This window comes from Haemaphysalis longicornis, unplaced genomic scaffold (assembly GCF_048455015.1).
Source record: "Haemaphysalis longicornis isolate Haplotype H1 unplaced genomic scaffold, Haemaphysalis longicornis Haplotype H1 scaffold_6, whole genome shotgun sequence".
NCBI classification, from domain to species: Eukaryota; Metazoa; Arthropoda; class Arachnida; order Ixodida; family Ixodidae; genus Haemaphysalis; species Haemaphysalis longicornis.
Genome location: NW_027526407.1, coordinates 145,925,416 through 145,941,837, shown reverse-complemented (window position 1 = coordinate 145,941,837; position 16,422 = coordinate 145,925,416). Strand labels below are relative to the sequence as shown.

At 46.3% G+C, this 16,422-nt stretch overlaps 1 protein-coding gene across 4 annotated transcripts in view; it reads left to right on the top strand.

Moving 5' to 3' along the window:
* LOC144141178 (prestin-like) overlaps nt 1–16,422 on the top strand; it is a 246,122-nt gene that overhangs the window by 210,937 nt on the left and 18,763 nt on the right. For all 4 annotated transcript variants that reach the window (XM_077672739.1, XM_077672741.1, XM_077672737.1 and 1 more), the window contains 2 exons: nt 3,345–3,453; nt 10,094–10,316. In XM_077672739.1, the coding sequence (XP_077528865.1) occupies nt 3,400–3,453; nt 10,094–10,316 (277 nt within the window). In that variant the 5' untranslated portion in view covers nt 3,345–3,399. The remainder of the gene's footprint in view (nt 1–3,344; nt 3,454–10,093; nt 10,317–16,422) is intronic.

Sequence of the window (16,422 nt, the reverse complement as noted above, 5' to 3'; positions counted from 1 at the left end):
CCTCCGACCGAACGTTACATATACGAATTGGGTCGAATCGCGTTGTTATCCGTCGGCGCTGCGTTAATGGTATACGGCGGGGGGCCCGCCCGACATTACGTTGGTAGATGACATGTTGCCGGCACCGACCCGTTTCGTAGACTACGTTCATTCACTTATACAGCGTAAGGCGTCAGAGCAAGGAGAGAATTGAATTTGTGCCCCACAGAGGGGAAGGTTTGGATGAATGGTCGTGTTTTATAGGCGGATGAGTGGGATAAAATTTCCAGGCAGCGCGACGAATAAAATAGAGAAAATCTTTGATCATAAACAAATGTGTCTAGACGACACCAACTGTCTATTCTTTGTTCCGAAGTCTTTATTTTGTTCGCAGTTTTTTTACGAACTCATACCAACTCACTCAGTTTGCTGTTCTAAGCCACGGGTACAGTAAAAAGCCACACATTACAAAAAAGAGGTCCTGAGCGTCGAAATTACACCTTGCCTTAGCGAAAGGCCATTGATTGGTTTAAACAACCTACGAGTGGTAATCCATTGATTCATTTGGAAGAGCGGACGGGAGTAGAAGTGGAAAGAGACCATTACTCGGTGCAAGAGTGAAATGAGGAAATCCGCAGGCAAAGAATTGAGTAGGCCATCCCAAGACAGGAACGGCCGCAGGAACATGGGAGTTGCCTTTGTATTGGAGTGACCACCGACAGGATGATGATGATGATGATGATGCGGATGTTTGAAGTGCATCTAAGCCTCTCACGCGCGGAATTTTTAAGTTCCACGGGTTAAGCGGAACTTTGGCAGATACATTGCTGGTATAAAGCAGCAAATTGTGTCAGTCGGTTGCATCAAGAAATTCTGGCAGGCGTTGTCAACTGCACTAGACGAGTGGTATAGAGATTCAAAAAGGATAGCTAGTGCGCAGCCATTCACCGGGCGCGCTTTGTGGAAAACACCACAGGAAAGGTCACCCAACACGTGCGGCACGGGTGCGCATGAAGCGGCAGTGGTAAGTCAGACGACACGAAGGCCAGCGGCGTCTATATTCGTACTGGAGCGCAGGTGCCTCGCAGCGACGGTGCACAGCAGTTTCGCGGTTGGTTTCCACCGAGTTCAGTGGCGCACTTCCAATAAATTTGTTTCCAGTAACACGCTTGTCAAGGCAGTGTCGTCACGCGTGTTTGCCCTATTAACCGGTTCGCACCGGATCGCACTGGCGTACACTGGCTCGCACCGAGGGGAATCCGAGCAAGAAGCAAATGAAATGGTGCCAACATGAATTTAAAGGAATCTTCTGGTATCGTGGCGCTTCTAAGCGCGTATTTGAGCGGCGTGACTGATAAGCAACCTCCAGGATGACGGGGGACACGGCGTAATAACAGAGTTGGTTTAAAGGTTAAGTTTTTACCGAAAGTCAACTCTAAATGCGACAAGTTAATCTTCAGCGGAGTAGCAACATGGTGGTGTGATACCTTATGTGGACCCCTCAGCCCATATTTACTAAGACAGTACTCTGGCAAGCAGGGTTTAAACCGGTTCTCCACGCCAACGAAGCAATTGCGCTTCACTTAACTATCCGGGAATCTGAAGGGGCGGGCAAACAGCGCGTAAAATTCACAAGCTCCATATGCGGTTTTGCGCGTTTAATCTGCACCTCGGTTGTAAGTCATGCCATAGGGAATGTCCAGAGATTCATTTATGTAGCCTGAGATTCTGTAACATTTGTGGAATCGTCTATTTGTGAACGTTTCTGTTGGTCGCCTCTGTCAGAAAAGAAAGCCAGCCATGACCGGTGATGAAGCGGTGACTACTCGTGCTATTACACAGTACAGTATTATACAGCATTATACAGTACAGTACAGTATTATACAGTACGGCGCCATATCCACTCAGCTATCTCGGCGGCTATAAATTAACGTCTACTGATGGCTGCCGCACGCCTCCTTGTGCCATATAGGCTGATGATGAGTTCACTTATGTTCTCGCAAGCGAATGGTCAATCAACAAGCAATGACTAGATGACCCGTTGAAGTTTCAGGCAATTAAAACTTCAGAAGAATGAACTTCAGAAAACTAAGATAGAAAAAAAATGATGATAGTGATGATGACAGTAAAAGATAATTATCATGCTGAAGTGTGTAGTTTGCATTGGGATAAAATCAGATGCCTTTTGGTGATTTTCTATTCGAAGGCTTTCCCCTTCGTAGAAGGGTAATACCGTAATTATCCGATTCTAACGCGCCCCCGATTCTAACGCGCCCCCGATTCTAACGCGCACCCTATTTTCCAGGCAAAAAACCGAAAAAACTTGCACCTCCGATTGTAACGCGCAAGGAACTTTGTGAGCAAGAAAAACGAATGCGAGAGAAACGGGCGATTTCTTTCCCGAAGTAATCTCACTCATCTCACTCCTCGTCGCTCTCCGAGAGCTCCTTGTCGCCTTCCGCTGACCGCAACATCTCGTCATCGATGTCGTCAAGCGCGTTCGCGATGCCACACTTCTGAACGAACGTTCAACCATGTTCGATGGGATCGTGGCCCACGCCTTGCACGCCCATCCCGCGAGCTTCTCCAGAGGGGTACGCTTCAGCCAACCGCTCGTTGTGAACGCGTGGGAGCCGCTCGTAAGCCGCGGAAGTGGCGCACCTTCGTTGCCGCTGCTGCCATTGCTGTTATCAAGCGCGCAAGTGGAATAATTTGACGATTTGTGTTACCGCCGACAGAAAATCCTAGGCACCTAGATCCGAAAAATTGTTGCTAAAAGCTTTGGCGCCATCTTGAGATGGAGATGGCGATGGGTGGAACGAAATTTCAGCTGTTTCGGCAGTTTCGGTTTTGTATCCGATTCTAACGCGCATGCGATTTTTCGGCCTATTTTTGCGGAAAAAAGGTGTGCGTTAGAATCGGGTAAGTACGGTACTATAAATGAAATGGGTAATATATGAAAGGTTTAAGTGACGCTAAAAGAAGCATTTTGGGTTTACTGTTTCAAAGGAATATTGCACACTGCTCGTAAGCTACCGGCTGCCGCATTATTTTTGAGTCACGCAGTTTAGGGCACATGGTCTGCAAAACCTCCTGGGCGTCTTACTCAACTACCCTTGCCAGAATATCGTCACGGCTCTAACTCGAAAGGAGAACCACGTTTAAAGCAAGACGTAGGGTTACAACCATGTAAAGCTCGGCTGGGTTGCTTTGCCGCAATCACTGTTCTGATCTAAGTGCACCGTCTATTTCCCTTTGTGGCTAGGGTGGAGTGCTATGTTGGGCTGAGCAATGTATAGCCTGTGCCCATCTCCCGTGCAAGCTTACATTGATGTCTTATCCTTCCCTCTCTTGTGCCTGTGCAGATGCCCTAACCCGAACCCTCCCGTCAAGAGAGACTACGCCTTCAATCGCTGCGCCATGAATCCTCAAGACTGTCCACGCTATGGCCTTCATCGGCCGTCGTTCACGCAGGTAAGGGAGCGTGCGTAAAATAGCCTTCTCGAAAAATACGACTATTATCTTCGTAAAAGGGTACGGTATGGTAACCAACAAAGAAGTACTTGCGATGGTCGGTCCGAGTAAAGTTAAGTTTGAGAACAGGAACAATTGGAAGGACAAAATGGTGTAGTGAGGGGAGGGGTAAAGTACGACAAGTTTTGGTTTGGATCCCCAAGTGTTATTAACACGGAGTCCTACGCTGCATGTTGAGGCGTCTCAACGTTCGCTAAAATAGTTATCTTTCCGCGCGAAGTGCAGATTGATTCAATCTGCGTCTCCTCAAAGGGGCGCTGCAGCACTTTTTTTTGATATTTTTATATATCCCAAATGCTTTCAGAACGTAGTCAACAAACACACTCAGTGCTTAGAATAGGCGGTCACAAAGTACCTCAGCCAAAAATTACTGCCGTATGCCGATCACATAACTTCAAAAATTGCTAAAAAGAATTTTCTCTCTTTCTCGGGCTTGGCGTTCTGCGAGTGCCCAAATTGCGTCATTACAGCAGTGCAGCGGCTATTGGGCGGCTTTCTTTTAGTTTCAGCGATAAACGCAATCGATAGCCACCTAAAAAATGCTACCAAAAGCAAAGCAGAAATGGAAAGCGCATCTGCTGCGACTAGCAAATGGCGCAGTGCCGCTCCGGGCTGGCAATAGGTGTAGTTTTCGCAGTGCTTCGGGACACGGAGGAAAGGATGAAAGCATTTAGCGGCAGTGTTGTGGAGTTCCCTTAAGACGCAGATCGCGTCAATGCAATCAGCGGTGGAAAGAATTGAAAGTTGTTTAAAATTTTTTTTTTCAAAACCTGAAATTACTCAGATGACACCAAGCTTTTTTTGAGATTTGTGAACGCGAAAGCAATAATGTCCAAATGAACGCTGCTGAGTACACTTTCACGGTCTGCGCTGCGAGTTGCGCTTTCGAGTTTGGCGATTTTAATTGGTGCTAAGCTCTTGCCTTGGAAGGTGCTGCAGGCAATGCGCATGTACAGGCATTGTCTAGCAGCGTTCACTGCTTTGTGTTTCTTATGCGAAGCACAAGCTATAGAACTCTTCGCAGTAACGTAGGTTTAAGAGCCGTTATGCTGCTACAGACACCGGTACCCGGACGGCGGCTTTTTCGCTTCATGGACTTTCGATTCCATGGCATAAAACATATTTTCCTATAATGCAGACAACTAAAATTAATAGGTAAAATTTAATAAGATATAAAAAAGCTGCCAATGAGCAGTTTGTAGTTCTTGACTGTAATTCTTGACTGGAATCACCTTAGCGCTTTTTTAGGAGGCCTTCAAGCGCTGATAGTTTCACAAGTTTTTCTTGCTAATCAAAGTAGATCAACAAACTAACAACTTGTGCATCAAAACCAAAAACAACAAACAAGAGCAGTCTGCACAACATCAAAAATGACATTGTGGCATATTCAGGGAGGACGTAAGCGCCAGTTCAGTCCACCGACACCGCTTACAACCAGACGAACGCTATGGATACCGTTCATCTCACACCCCTGCGTCAAGTTCAGGCAGGCGTTCACCACCGCACCATACTGAGAGCGACGACTCACACGGGCGCGTAGAATGCCCGCGGTTTCCTATTTCCTCGAACCGACTCTCATGGAACGCAAAAGCGTCGTCAGATATCGGTCCGCGCACACGCACGAAGAGCGTGAGAACGTGCGCAAATCGCTCCGCGTGGACAGCACTTATTTCTTCACTGCTGACAGCCGCGGCGTTCTACAATACAAATCGCTCCGACACCGATGACTGGCCTGACAGGCAGAACAGACAGGGGCCTTCGCGGTAGTTCTCGCGAACGTCGCGTGGACGAGAAACACGGACGCGAACAAGGAGCAACGATAGCGTGCTGTTGCTTGTGTCGCCCAACAATCTCGGGCAATTAACTTCCTGGCCCAGATCTCCCTGAAGCCGGCGTGGCCGCCCGTCTTCGTGCTTCTGATTTATCCGCGTGTTGACAATTGCGTGCAGTGCATTGGCTTGGCTGTCTGAGTGCCTCGCTCCCGACCGTCGAATATCGCATACTGTCCGCAACATAAGGCGAGAACCGGGAGGAGGGGCTACCAGGAAGTTCGGGACTTGCAGTTTCGATACATTGCGCTTGCCTCGCGTGAGACCTTCGGCTCATATGTCATCGAACAGTGATTGCCTGCTGTGCATTTGTGTGGGGAAGGTTGAGCGGGCTGCTGACGCCTGAAGACGATGAAGGTTTCGGGCGAGGAAAGCAGACGTCTGATCGGTCAGTGACGTCCTCGGTGAAACAGTTGCTACTGCTATTCTTGAAGACAGAGAGATAACATCGTGTAAAATACGAGTCAACTATCTGGAAGCCGCTGCTCTCACAATTCACTAGGCGGAAGGGTAAAATTTTAGAAATTCGGAGGCATAGAATGCCTATCCACAATACGCATACAATGCACTTGAGGGTCGGCAGTAGGAACATGGGAGAGGCCTCCCTGCAAGGGACGCCAACAGGCTGACGATGATGATGACCGGCGCATTGTATTTCTGGAAAAGAGCGTACAATGCGCGATACGTACAAAATTAGTTGCTGGTATGTAAGTTATGGGGCGATAATAATTATGGGGAGCCCGACAAATTGCCGGGTTTCCGAGTGAAGATTTTATGTTGTTGCCTTGCATTAAGGCACATCGATTACGTTTAAATGTCAAACTTCGCGACTGCAGCGCCAAGCGCGTAGTGTGCATCTTTTGTACTAAATGTTTTTATCGTAATCCTTTTGATATTGCCACCTGGAAGCCTGAATGGAAGCAAAATGGTAGTAGAAGGGAACCTCTGATGTCAGGGTTGCTGGGAACCGAAGAAATGGCATGAATGCTTTTCCACTGTTTTATACCTTCACCCGTATCCAGTTATTATTCTAGGCACTGATGTAATTGTTTCTGTCGTCTGAGAGTGAGTGATAAGTCTCAGTTCATTAGTTCAGTGAGAGAGAACAGTGTTGTTTGCACTCTTAAAAAAGCGTTCGGTCGAGGCAAAAAAGGTGGAGGTGGCTTCACACTCACTTTGTCGGTGTATACGATGGTAAAAATACACTTTGCCACACTAAAAAAAACCAAATGTATATTCACGCTTTTGGGCTGCCCAGCAGTATGTCATAGGTTACGGATTCCTTACAGATATATATACCACCTTGTACGCGCTTACATAAATGACTTACATACAATCACTGAAAAACTGCACAGCAAGCAGGCCATAGTGGATATTCTCTTTGACTGAACTGTTATGGGTGGATATTAGTTAGAAAAAGAATCAGATGTACTGCAAGGTAATTTATTCGGCGGGCTGCTGCAGACAAAAACTATTATGTGAAAGATACAAGATTGACTCCTCAAGTGATGGGCCCTTTAACAATATATAGAGCTATAATGTCCCTTCGCAGCAAAACAACGGAGATTAGAATCCGATGTTTCGTAAAAGACCCATGAGAATAAAAAGAACCTTACAATGTATAGCTATGTAGCAAGCGCGTATTCAATGGATGAGTCGTATATCTGTGCCGTTGCGGTGGGGCCACTTATTCTAGGTTGCGTTGCAACTCCGATCGCATAACGCAGCACAATGCCCACCGGCGAGCTGACGCAGACATCACTGGCTCTAACTATTTCTTCTTTCCTGCCGCAGCCAGAAAAACCTTCTTAGCACCACAATCACCACATGCGACTAGCGGGGCTTACTGGTTACCCGTTCGGGCGGCAAGCGAGTGTGCCAGGACAAGTATACGCCTATTTAGTTACGGCAGCACAGCCATTAGAGGACGACTTTTGTGTAGGGTAGGCGGGACGGCGGACGAGCGATGAACGGTTCGTTGCGCGTTGCCCAGAATGGTCCCTCGTCTGGCCAGCTTGAAAGGCTATGCTTGTCGGCCACGGCTCAATCTTCGTCTCCGAGTCAAAAGGGGCGCCTATCTAGTCTCGCCAGCTTAGTCTCTGGAGCGTCACATTGTGGGGGCCGTGAGAAGTCTTCAAGGAGAGTGCGCAGGACATGCTTCTCGTCGCATTGACGCGAATGTGTTTACGTTTTGCGTCGGGCCTTTCGTTTATTCCCCTGGTGCAACAGAACCCGACGACGGGGCGATGGAACCTCGTGCCAGCTACTCTACCCTGGGCACAATTAGACGCTGTAGACTATTCCTATTACCCCGTTTGAAAGCTGCGTCACGTTTTGGCCCACAATGACTGGGCGGGTCCATCGAGGTTACGTGTAGGGTCTCTTAGACTCGGAAGCAGTTGTGGGTGCGTGCAGGGCTCGCCGTCCCGCGTGGCGGGCGACAGGCCTTCCTTAGAAGAGTGGATGTTCGTGACTAATCTCGCCTGATCTCCTACCTGGAAGCCGAGCAGAAACCGAGCGGCGTGCTTTCGTCGCCAGGAGAGAACATAAAAAACTCCGCGTTTTGAGAGCGTTGGCTCTCCAACGGGGACGTGCGATGTATGCATCCGCCTGTAGAGAAATACAGTGCCATGTCGCATTAGGTACAGCCCTACTTTTTAGATACATTCACGGGATGATTTGCACGTCAGATTTTTAACGTGGCCAGCAATGTCGGCAGCGTGGTTGTGATCGGAACAATGAAAGACTGCGCCTCTGCGAAAAGGTTGAGGAGTTCTGCGTCCCAGTAGAATAGGAAACCGAGCGAGTTAGTTGGAAATTGTATTGACTGTGTAAACCGACGCAAAACTCAGAAGTCTGGCGAAAGAAAAAATAGAAAGACGCAAGTATGATGACTGACAAAACATTATCCGGAGATTTGGCTCTTCCCCAGGTGCTTCGAGAAGCTATGGTTCTCACTTTAGAAGTACGGGTCTCGGTCCGGCATTGGAGCAAATGCTACCGCTCGTCTACCGGCCGATGACTATCGCGTGGAATCTGAAATTCATCCCCTCCGGGAATCGGAAGATCAGCATTTAGGCAATACGCCAGGGACCGCTCGTGTCACCTCTGTGGTTTACTTCAGGCCAGTGATGGAGTCGAAGCGACATATCCCCTAGCGCTCTCGGTTCACTAACTCCAACCACCACGGTGACCTTTAGCGTGGGATTGAATTATTACGCCGATAAATTGAAGGAATTGAAACGTGATCTATCAGAAATCAGTGTAATGTTATCTATTTCCGTTTCTGCAATGTGTAAACCCGGATGAGGCAAACCATGCTCGTTGGCGATATAATACTGAATCATTACCCAGCTGAACGCACTTCAAAAATTTTTGATAGATACGGAAGACCCGAAACAATATCAGCTCAACTGAAAAACTTGATGACAGTTTTTGAATACACAATACGTTAAATTTTCCTTAAAACGTGAGGTGACTGCCCCAGGGCACAGAAAATTTTAGCTCTGATTAGCACGGGTGCAATTGGTCACCCCCTTATTCGGAATATTGCTGTTATCAATAAAGTACACGTAGGTTAGCCATCGTGGCTTTCCTCACCCGTCTCAGCTACCACCGTGTGTCTGCTTGCCGGCCTCACATAAAAAATACAACGATCGTGATGGCGATTTTGCACTCTACTTAAGTAACAATTGTGGCTTTAGTAACAAATAACAACAGAGGCGATTGCTTCCGTACTGTGTACTCACGAGTCCCTATTTTTCTTGAGGTCATGCTTCAACTACTCGTTTGTTCCCCACATCAGTCGGGACAAAGTTTTTTACAAATAAAAGGAAGGATTGTCATGAGGACCACAATCAAGATGCGTAGTCACGTGCGTGCGTACTTTGCCAGAACTTTCTTGGCTACGCGAGAAGTTTATCGGCCACACGAAATTCAAAGCAGAAGCTAAGCCTTGAAGTGCGAACAAATTATTTGATGACGGTAAGAACGGAAATGTTCGGCACAAAACATTTCAGTCTCACTGGAGAACAAACATTGTTTGTAGAATTCTTTGTGCCTGTATGAACTTATGGCATCGCCTAAAATTTTTGGCAGGAAATTTATCTACGCGCAGATCGCATTTCCATCGGAGCCAGGCATGCCTCACGGCGTGGGATGAAATACTCGTCCTCAAGTATTTTACCTACTAAGTGAACCGGAGAGATTGACACACACACACAAAAACATCAGCCTGTTTTTCATATAACTTTTCAATGATTTATGACCGCATGCGATACGAAACCACGAAAAGTATATGTGCGGCGGGGTAACGCAGTGCCAAAGAATCTTCTTTACAAATTTACAGTATTTGCCAGACGTTTATAGGTCACGGCAAAACTGTTGTGCAGCAAAGAGGGAGTAGCAAAATCTTAACCTTCGAGTGTCAACGAAATAATTGATGACGATAGAAGAAGTGCTTTGGCCAGCTTTCTGGTACCAAACAGATCAGTTGCACTCGACGGGAAAGCTTGTATGTTAAATTATTTGTAGCTTATATGGCCTAGAAACGTTTTAGAAATACTTACGTAGACTTATGTGCACGTCGTTGCAAATGGGCAGATTGTTCGCTGGAGCCAGGTACAGATCACATTTCGTGGTAATATAAATCACGGTAAATGCGAGCTAGGAGGCACGCTGAAATTAGACGCTGTTCGCTCCGCAAGTTATTTTCTCTGATCTTACGTTCGCATTGACTTGCGCATGCGCAGGCCGGCTTCAACGACACCTACATCCAGCTTCCCAAGCACAAAACGGTGCCCGGGGACGTGATCAAGCGGATCGGCAAGTCGCAATGCAACACGCAGCACCTCAAGCACACGGCTATGAGGCTGCTGCCCGTGCTGGGTTGGCTTCGGACGTACCGGGTCAAAGAGTACCTGCTCGCCGACATCGTCACCGGCTTCACCGTCGCCATGTTTCAAGTGCCCCAGAGTGAGTTCCACTGTGCCAGCGCCTTATTCCCTCGTTTTTAAAGCGAAAGCTGTCTTACTGGGACCGATGGCGTGCTGTCAAAAAACTAATGCATTTCCCTCATCGACCAGTTGGTCGACCGAAAAGCTCTCATAACATCTCTGGACACTCGGCGCGCGCGTGAAACCGGACATCCATTCTGTCAAAATGGTTACTGGAAAATCGCGAAGGAGAAACGGCTCTAGATAAGACAATACACGCATCGATCATGGAGGAGGAGTACAATATTGTACCTTTATCTTATAAAACACGTATCGGTAGGAATTTGTATCGTTCGTAGATGAGTCTACTTATTGCGATGGTTCGCTCTTCGTTTGCGATTTGTCTTCGAAGGTTTGATGATCGATTCAACGCACTTTCAGCGAACGTTGGACGCAGTTTTAAGCGAAGGTTTTTACGCGCATTCGACGCAGTTATTATGTGAGAAAGCTTTCCGCTTCTCACAACTTTCTTGGGAATGTTTTCTTCTCCCATCATTATTCAATAGTTCTCGGTGGGCAAAACAAATGGTGCGGTTGCAGACAATGAAATGGCATGAAGGAATTTCACTGCTTTATTTTTCTTCGAGGGACCTCAATCTGAAACATTTACTTGGTTTTTTTCTTGTATGTTCCCGATTGTTGGACCATCGTGAACATCGATTCTAGTTGGTCTGTTTGGACGCAACGTGTGGTATGAGAGTTGAAGCGAGCCTGTAACTGTTATAAAGTTTTTTCAAAATGTGAAACGCTTCTAGAACATAAATAACCGCATCCACTGCTCAGATTACAGGTCACAAAATACCCCAGGCAAACATAGCGGCTGTACGACCATCAAATGGCTTTGAAACGTGTTCAGGAGATTTTTGTTTGTTTCTCGCTCCTGGCATTATTTGCGTTCTTGAATTAAGTCCGTAAAGCGGTGTTGCGGCAATCGGACGGTTTGATCTCAGTAAGCGTTAAACGCATTCGATAGCCAGTTTAAAGAAAAGCAGAGCAGAACCTGGAGGACGTCTCCGCCTCGACGAGCAAATCACACAGTGCCGGTCTATGCCGGCGACAACTACAGCTTTAGCCGTGCCCCAGGACCGAAAGAAGTGAAGGCGTTTACCGGAAGTGTTTCAGGGTTCCTTTAAAGAGCTCTTAAGAGGCCACCGAGGCAAAATACAAGTTTCATTCATTCAAAAAGCTGCTTTCTACCGATAAAAATGCTAACAATTTTATCGAAATTTCATAAAAATACTTAAGATATTTAAAGAAAATAGATGAAGCAGTAACGACTCTGCAGCCACTGTCTCTATTTCTCAATGACTTCACAGAGTATTGTGTGTGTGGTTGGTGGCCACCGAGCTAAGTCAACGCCAAGAGACACCAGGTAGCGATTGCACTGGGGCCTCTGATTTCGTTTGATCGCATCACTTGAAATCTAACCTGTGGTTAACACACTGAAAACTATATTGTTAGTGCTGGCGCATGTTAGGTCACTCGTGCCCATATTACGTCACTTTACTGCAAAAATTTGAACGTTCTTTTAAATATTTCTTACGTTTTCTTCAAATAAAACAAATGTCTTTCGTTGCTGGAATGAGGCTAACTGAGGTACCAAAGGCTAGTTCCCTCAAATACTGCGAAGTTGCATATTCTCCTCAGAGCCCCTTTTATGTACGCGCAGTGTTGCTACTTTTATTACAGTCACCAACCGATTTTTCGGACGCGGTATTTTCCGGACGTGCCTGGATATGCAGACTCTGCCACATCACCTTCACGCGTTCCATAGAGTCAATGTATAACACCGACAAAAATGCCCGACATTTTAACCTCCTCTCGTGCGTTTTTCCGGACTTTTTATTTCGATCGCCAGACAAAAGCTACCGAAAACTGCCAGCAACATCGCTGCAACTTTTTTTCCTTCGGCCTAGAACCCGCGCTCTATACGTATCGCTAGCTGATCTCGAATATAGGTACGATAGCAGGCACCGCATGGTGCACCGTCGAGCAAACCGTATGGAGGGAATAAGTCCGCCGTCAGTGGCCAGGGCAGCCGTTTAGTCACATATGGTCATTTTCGCCGACATAGAAGATGGCCTAATCGTCCCGCAACGCAGCACCCTGCAGAGACCGATTGACGAGTTTTTCAAGCCGCTCGATAAATAAAGTGACTTCTTTTGCGGGAAGTCGTCCTTCAGACAGCATGATTTGCCAGACACTATCTCGACCCCTTGAGGGTCCGAAAAATCGGTCTGCGGCTGTATTTTCTGTAGTCTGAATATAGCAGAAAGAACACACGGTACGTGTGATCTGAGAGCAGGCACACGTTCGTCACTATAACGGCAAAGGCGCAAGACCTGAGCACTGTTGTCCACAACGCTGCGAAGGATGCAAATGAAATGCATTCTTGTGGATCAGGCATCCGGAGTCGAGACTCCGGATGCCGGGCCAAGGTCGTGTCTGCTGAATAATTCCAAGTCGACGATGACACCGACGGCACATCCCGCGGTGGGTTGTCCAACATTACGCGACCCGACATGACACGCGTGGTGGTTGTTGCTTCCGCTCTGGGTGCCGGTATGCCGTAATCGCGTGCCCGGATCGTGTGGTGTTGCCGTGTGCGCCCCCGTAGTTATCGCAGCAGCGCCTCATTACTTGCGTGCCGAAATTCCCGCGTGAGATCAACTTGCTTTACGAGGATTCCACAAGCCCAATATAAACTCCAGCTAAATGTGCGGTCGATACAAAAGACAAATGCGTTCACTTTGAAAGAGGTAACGCTTTTGTAACGCAGTCAGCGCCATTCCAGTCACGAAAGACGTCTTCAACCGGAAAAGCGCAAGGAATATTGAGAAACTCAAATTTCGCGCCACAGTGACGCAATATAGGCAGGAGTGGCGTAATATGGGCCTGCACTATAAACATAGTTATAATTCAAGCAATACCATCAAACGGAACTAAAGGCACTGTTATAATCGCTCAGTAATGTTTCTTGGCTGTGGTTCAAGTGACCGGTCTGCAGTCGCAGAAGCAAGATTATGTGACGCCATAGCTAAATCGCCGGAAGTGGCTGAATATACGCCAGTGTTTCTTGTGTTTTCTTCAATATCGCGATTGTTTGGAAATTCGCGATAAAACTGGTATCATTTATATATCGACGCAACGCAGTCTTTAGAATGAACCAAACTTGTGTTTTGTCTTCATGGTCCCCTAAAACTGCGCCACATTTTCATACCTAAAGTAATCGCGTAAATTATTGTTTATGTTTCTGTTAGCTTCAGTGGGCGTGGGTCAGTGATTGCACGAGGAAACCACATACGTCGACTAGTAGCGGGTCATGTATCGAAAATAACTATACCTATCTACTGAATAGGGTACAGCCTACCTATACCGCTCAAAGGTCCAAATGAGCCGAGTCGAAACGCTGGCACCGCGGGAGCGGTTGGAGAAATATATCAAGAAGCGAACCCAACGAAAGTGCTCTGTGAGGAACTTTCTTAGCTATGTTTCTCAGATCAAAAATAGCAACTGCGTTCGTTACTTGAGAGATAATAAAATTCGCACACCTGGCCTGTACCCTCACTGTGTGAAAAAGTGGCAGGAAGAACCACGCCATTTCCGCGAAAGGCAGCCGAAACTATCGGACGCGATCATAGCCAAGACCAAATAGCAACGGCAATAACGTACAATTGTTTTCTATTCTTGATTTTTCATACTTCTGCGCTTGTGATCGCAATGAAATCAGGCAAGGCTACGGTTTTATATCGTAGCGGACATGCTGTAGACAATTAACATTACAACGGGCTTTACAGCTGTTTTTTTTTTCGCTGTCTTTGCGGCTGACGACCGGCCTCAGATTGCTTGTTTTAAAACTCCTATTGCCAATATTATACTCCTGAAAATAAAACAAAACTGTCTTACCGGTAAAATTTGGCATTTTCTTTATTTTTTCATCACCTCAACAGCACCGTGAGTCAGATCAGTGTTTCAAGACCATGTTGTGGCCGTGAAAGCACTCATCGATTTGTATTATTCATCGGGGCTCCGGCACGCGTTCGGAACAGCCGAAATTAACCCTACCGGACTCAATGCACTTATGCCGGGAAATATTTCGAATACGTGTCCTCCCTACGTTCGTACACGTAGTGATGTTATGATTAGGATTTTCGTTTGTACAAAAGCGTTTTCATTATTGTCACAGCAATAGGCGCCCGGGATACAGAGAGTTGGCAAAAGTCTTGATGGCAGAACGGGCCTAGCGATATACTGCTGCTTTCTATACCGTTGATTTTAACCACAAGAAGCAGAATGATAGTTTTTGTGAAAGTGGAATATCTGACCTACAGGAGCGGTCGTGTGATTACTGGTAGTTTAGGCGCTCTGAGTCGCACATTTCGCAGTACATTTCGGAATATACGCACAAGGGCACTCGGTAACATCGCCGTTGAAGATGAGCGCACACGAACCTTTTACAATATCACTCTCCAGCGCGTTTGCACAGCAATCACATTCACGTGAAAGGTTTTTTTTTCATCAGTCGAGATACATTACTGTGCTGCGTACAAATGTAAGGAGTACGTAACACCTGCGCAGTATTTTTTTACTTTCGTATGGTTTGCCACTCATACGGTGTATGCCTAAGCGAGCGGGCAGTCAAATTTAAGTACGTTCTATGAAACGTTCAACTGCGAAACGCAGCACAAAATGCCGATGTTAGCGAACACACAAAACAAGGACAATTACGCATAGAATAGCGACGGAAATTCAGTAGTCCGCAGTAGTTCAGATCGCAGTGGGAGGCAGCTATTTTGTTTTACTTTTGGCATGTTCTTTAAATTTCCATCATTGCTCTTTGTTTCCCATTTTAACGGAAGCAAGTGACAGCCGGAACGTAGGAGGCGAACTCGTTATATGACAAATTATGGTTTGTCCGGAAACGTACTATTCTCCTTGGCACGTGCTGTTGCTGTACGAAGTTTTCGTTAGTTCCTACCGTTTCCTGAACGCTTGTATTTGTTCGACCGAGAAATGCAGTATCCTCTATTTTACTGTTCAATGGAATGTCAGTTCGAAAACAAATTAAATGTACACGTGCGCTACTATGAAGGGTAGGAATTTGACCCCGCCCCCCCCCCCCCCTTCCCCCATATATTTGTAGCTAGCGGTCAAACCTCACTAAACTGGTTTCGGCGTTTGTCTGCTTTCAATTATTGAACATTTTCTTAATTAAAACTCTTGAGTATGCAAGATTTCGATGCATGTTTAATCGTTCACAAGCCAGTATATTCCACAGCTCCCTATGGCACGTTCCATAAAACCTCAATTTTAACACTTTTGTTCGTGTAGTATTGTAATTTCTGGGAGATTTTATTTCTGCTCTGTTATTAATGTGAACGTTTTCATCAAGATTATATCTATATTTGGAGGTCATTATGGCTAATATTATCGGGGGTGTTTTACAGCGCGAACAGCGTAGTCAAGTTTTGTTTATCAATGCGGTATGTTGTGAGCAATTTTTCTTTACTGTCGTTATCATTTATAATTAACAATAGTGCCATTATTATCATTAGAGTTAACATTCATCGTCGTTTAGAGTCATTTATTACCAGCATTTACCCTATCAACCTGCAGGTGGGATTCGGCCAACAGGTGGCAGTGAATCCTTCCGTGTATCCACTTACCCATGTGCTACAGATTTGATATGGGCAGGGAGATAATTGCGCTGAGTGGAGGTCACTAGAACAAAGTATGGCCTTTGACAGCCATTCTCGCGTTTTTTAAATGGGAAAAGCGGACGAGTTCAGCCCTAAAGGGATCATCCAACACTTTTTTTCGACATTTTTCTAAATCTTAAATGATTTCAGAGCGTAGTCAACAAACACATGCAGTACTTAAAACAGGCGGTCACAAAGTACCAATGCCAAAAATTACGGCTCTTGTCCACCACATAACTTGGAAACTACCCAAAAGTTTTTTCTCTCTTTCCCGAGACTTTGGCGCTTTTTGAGCGCTCGAATTACATCAATATAGCAATGTAGCGGCTATTGGTCGCTTTGTTTTTGTTGCAGCAATAAACGCATTCGATAACCACTTTCGAAAAA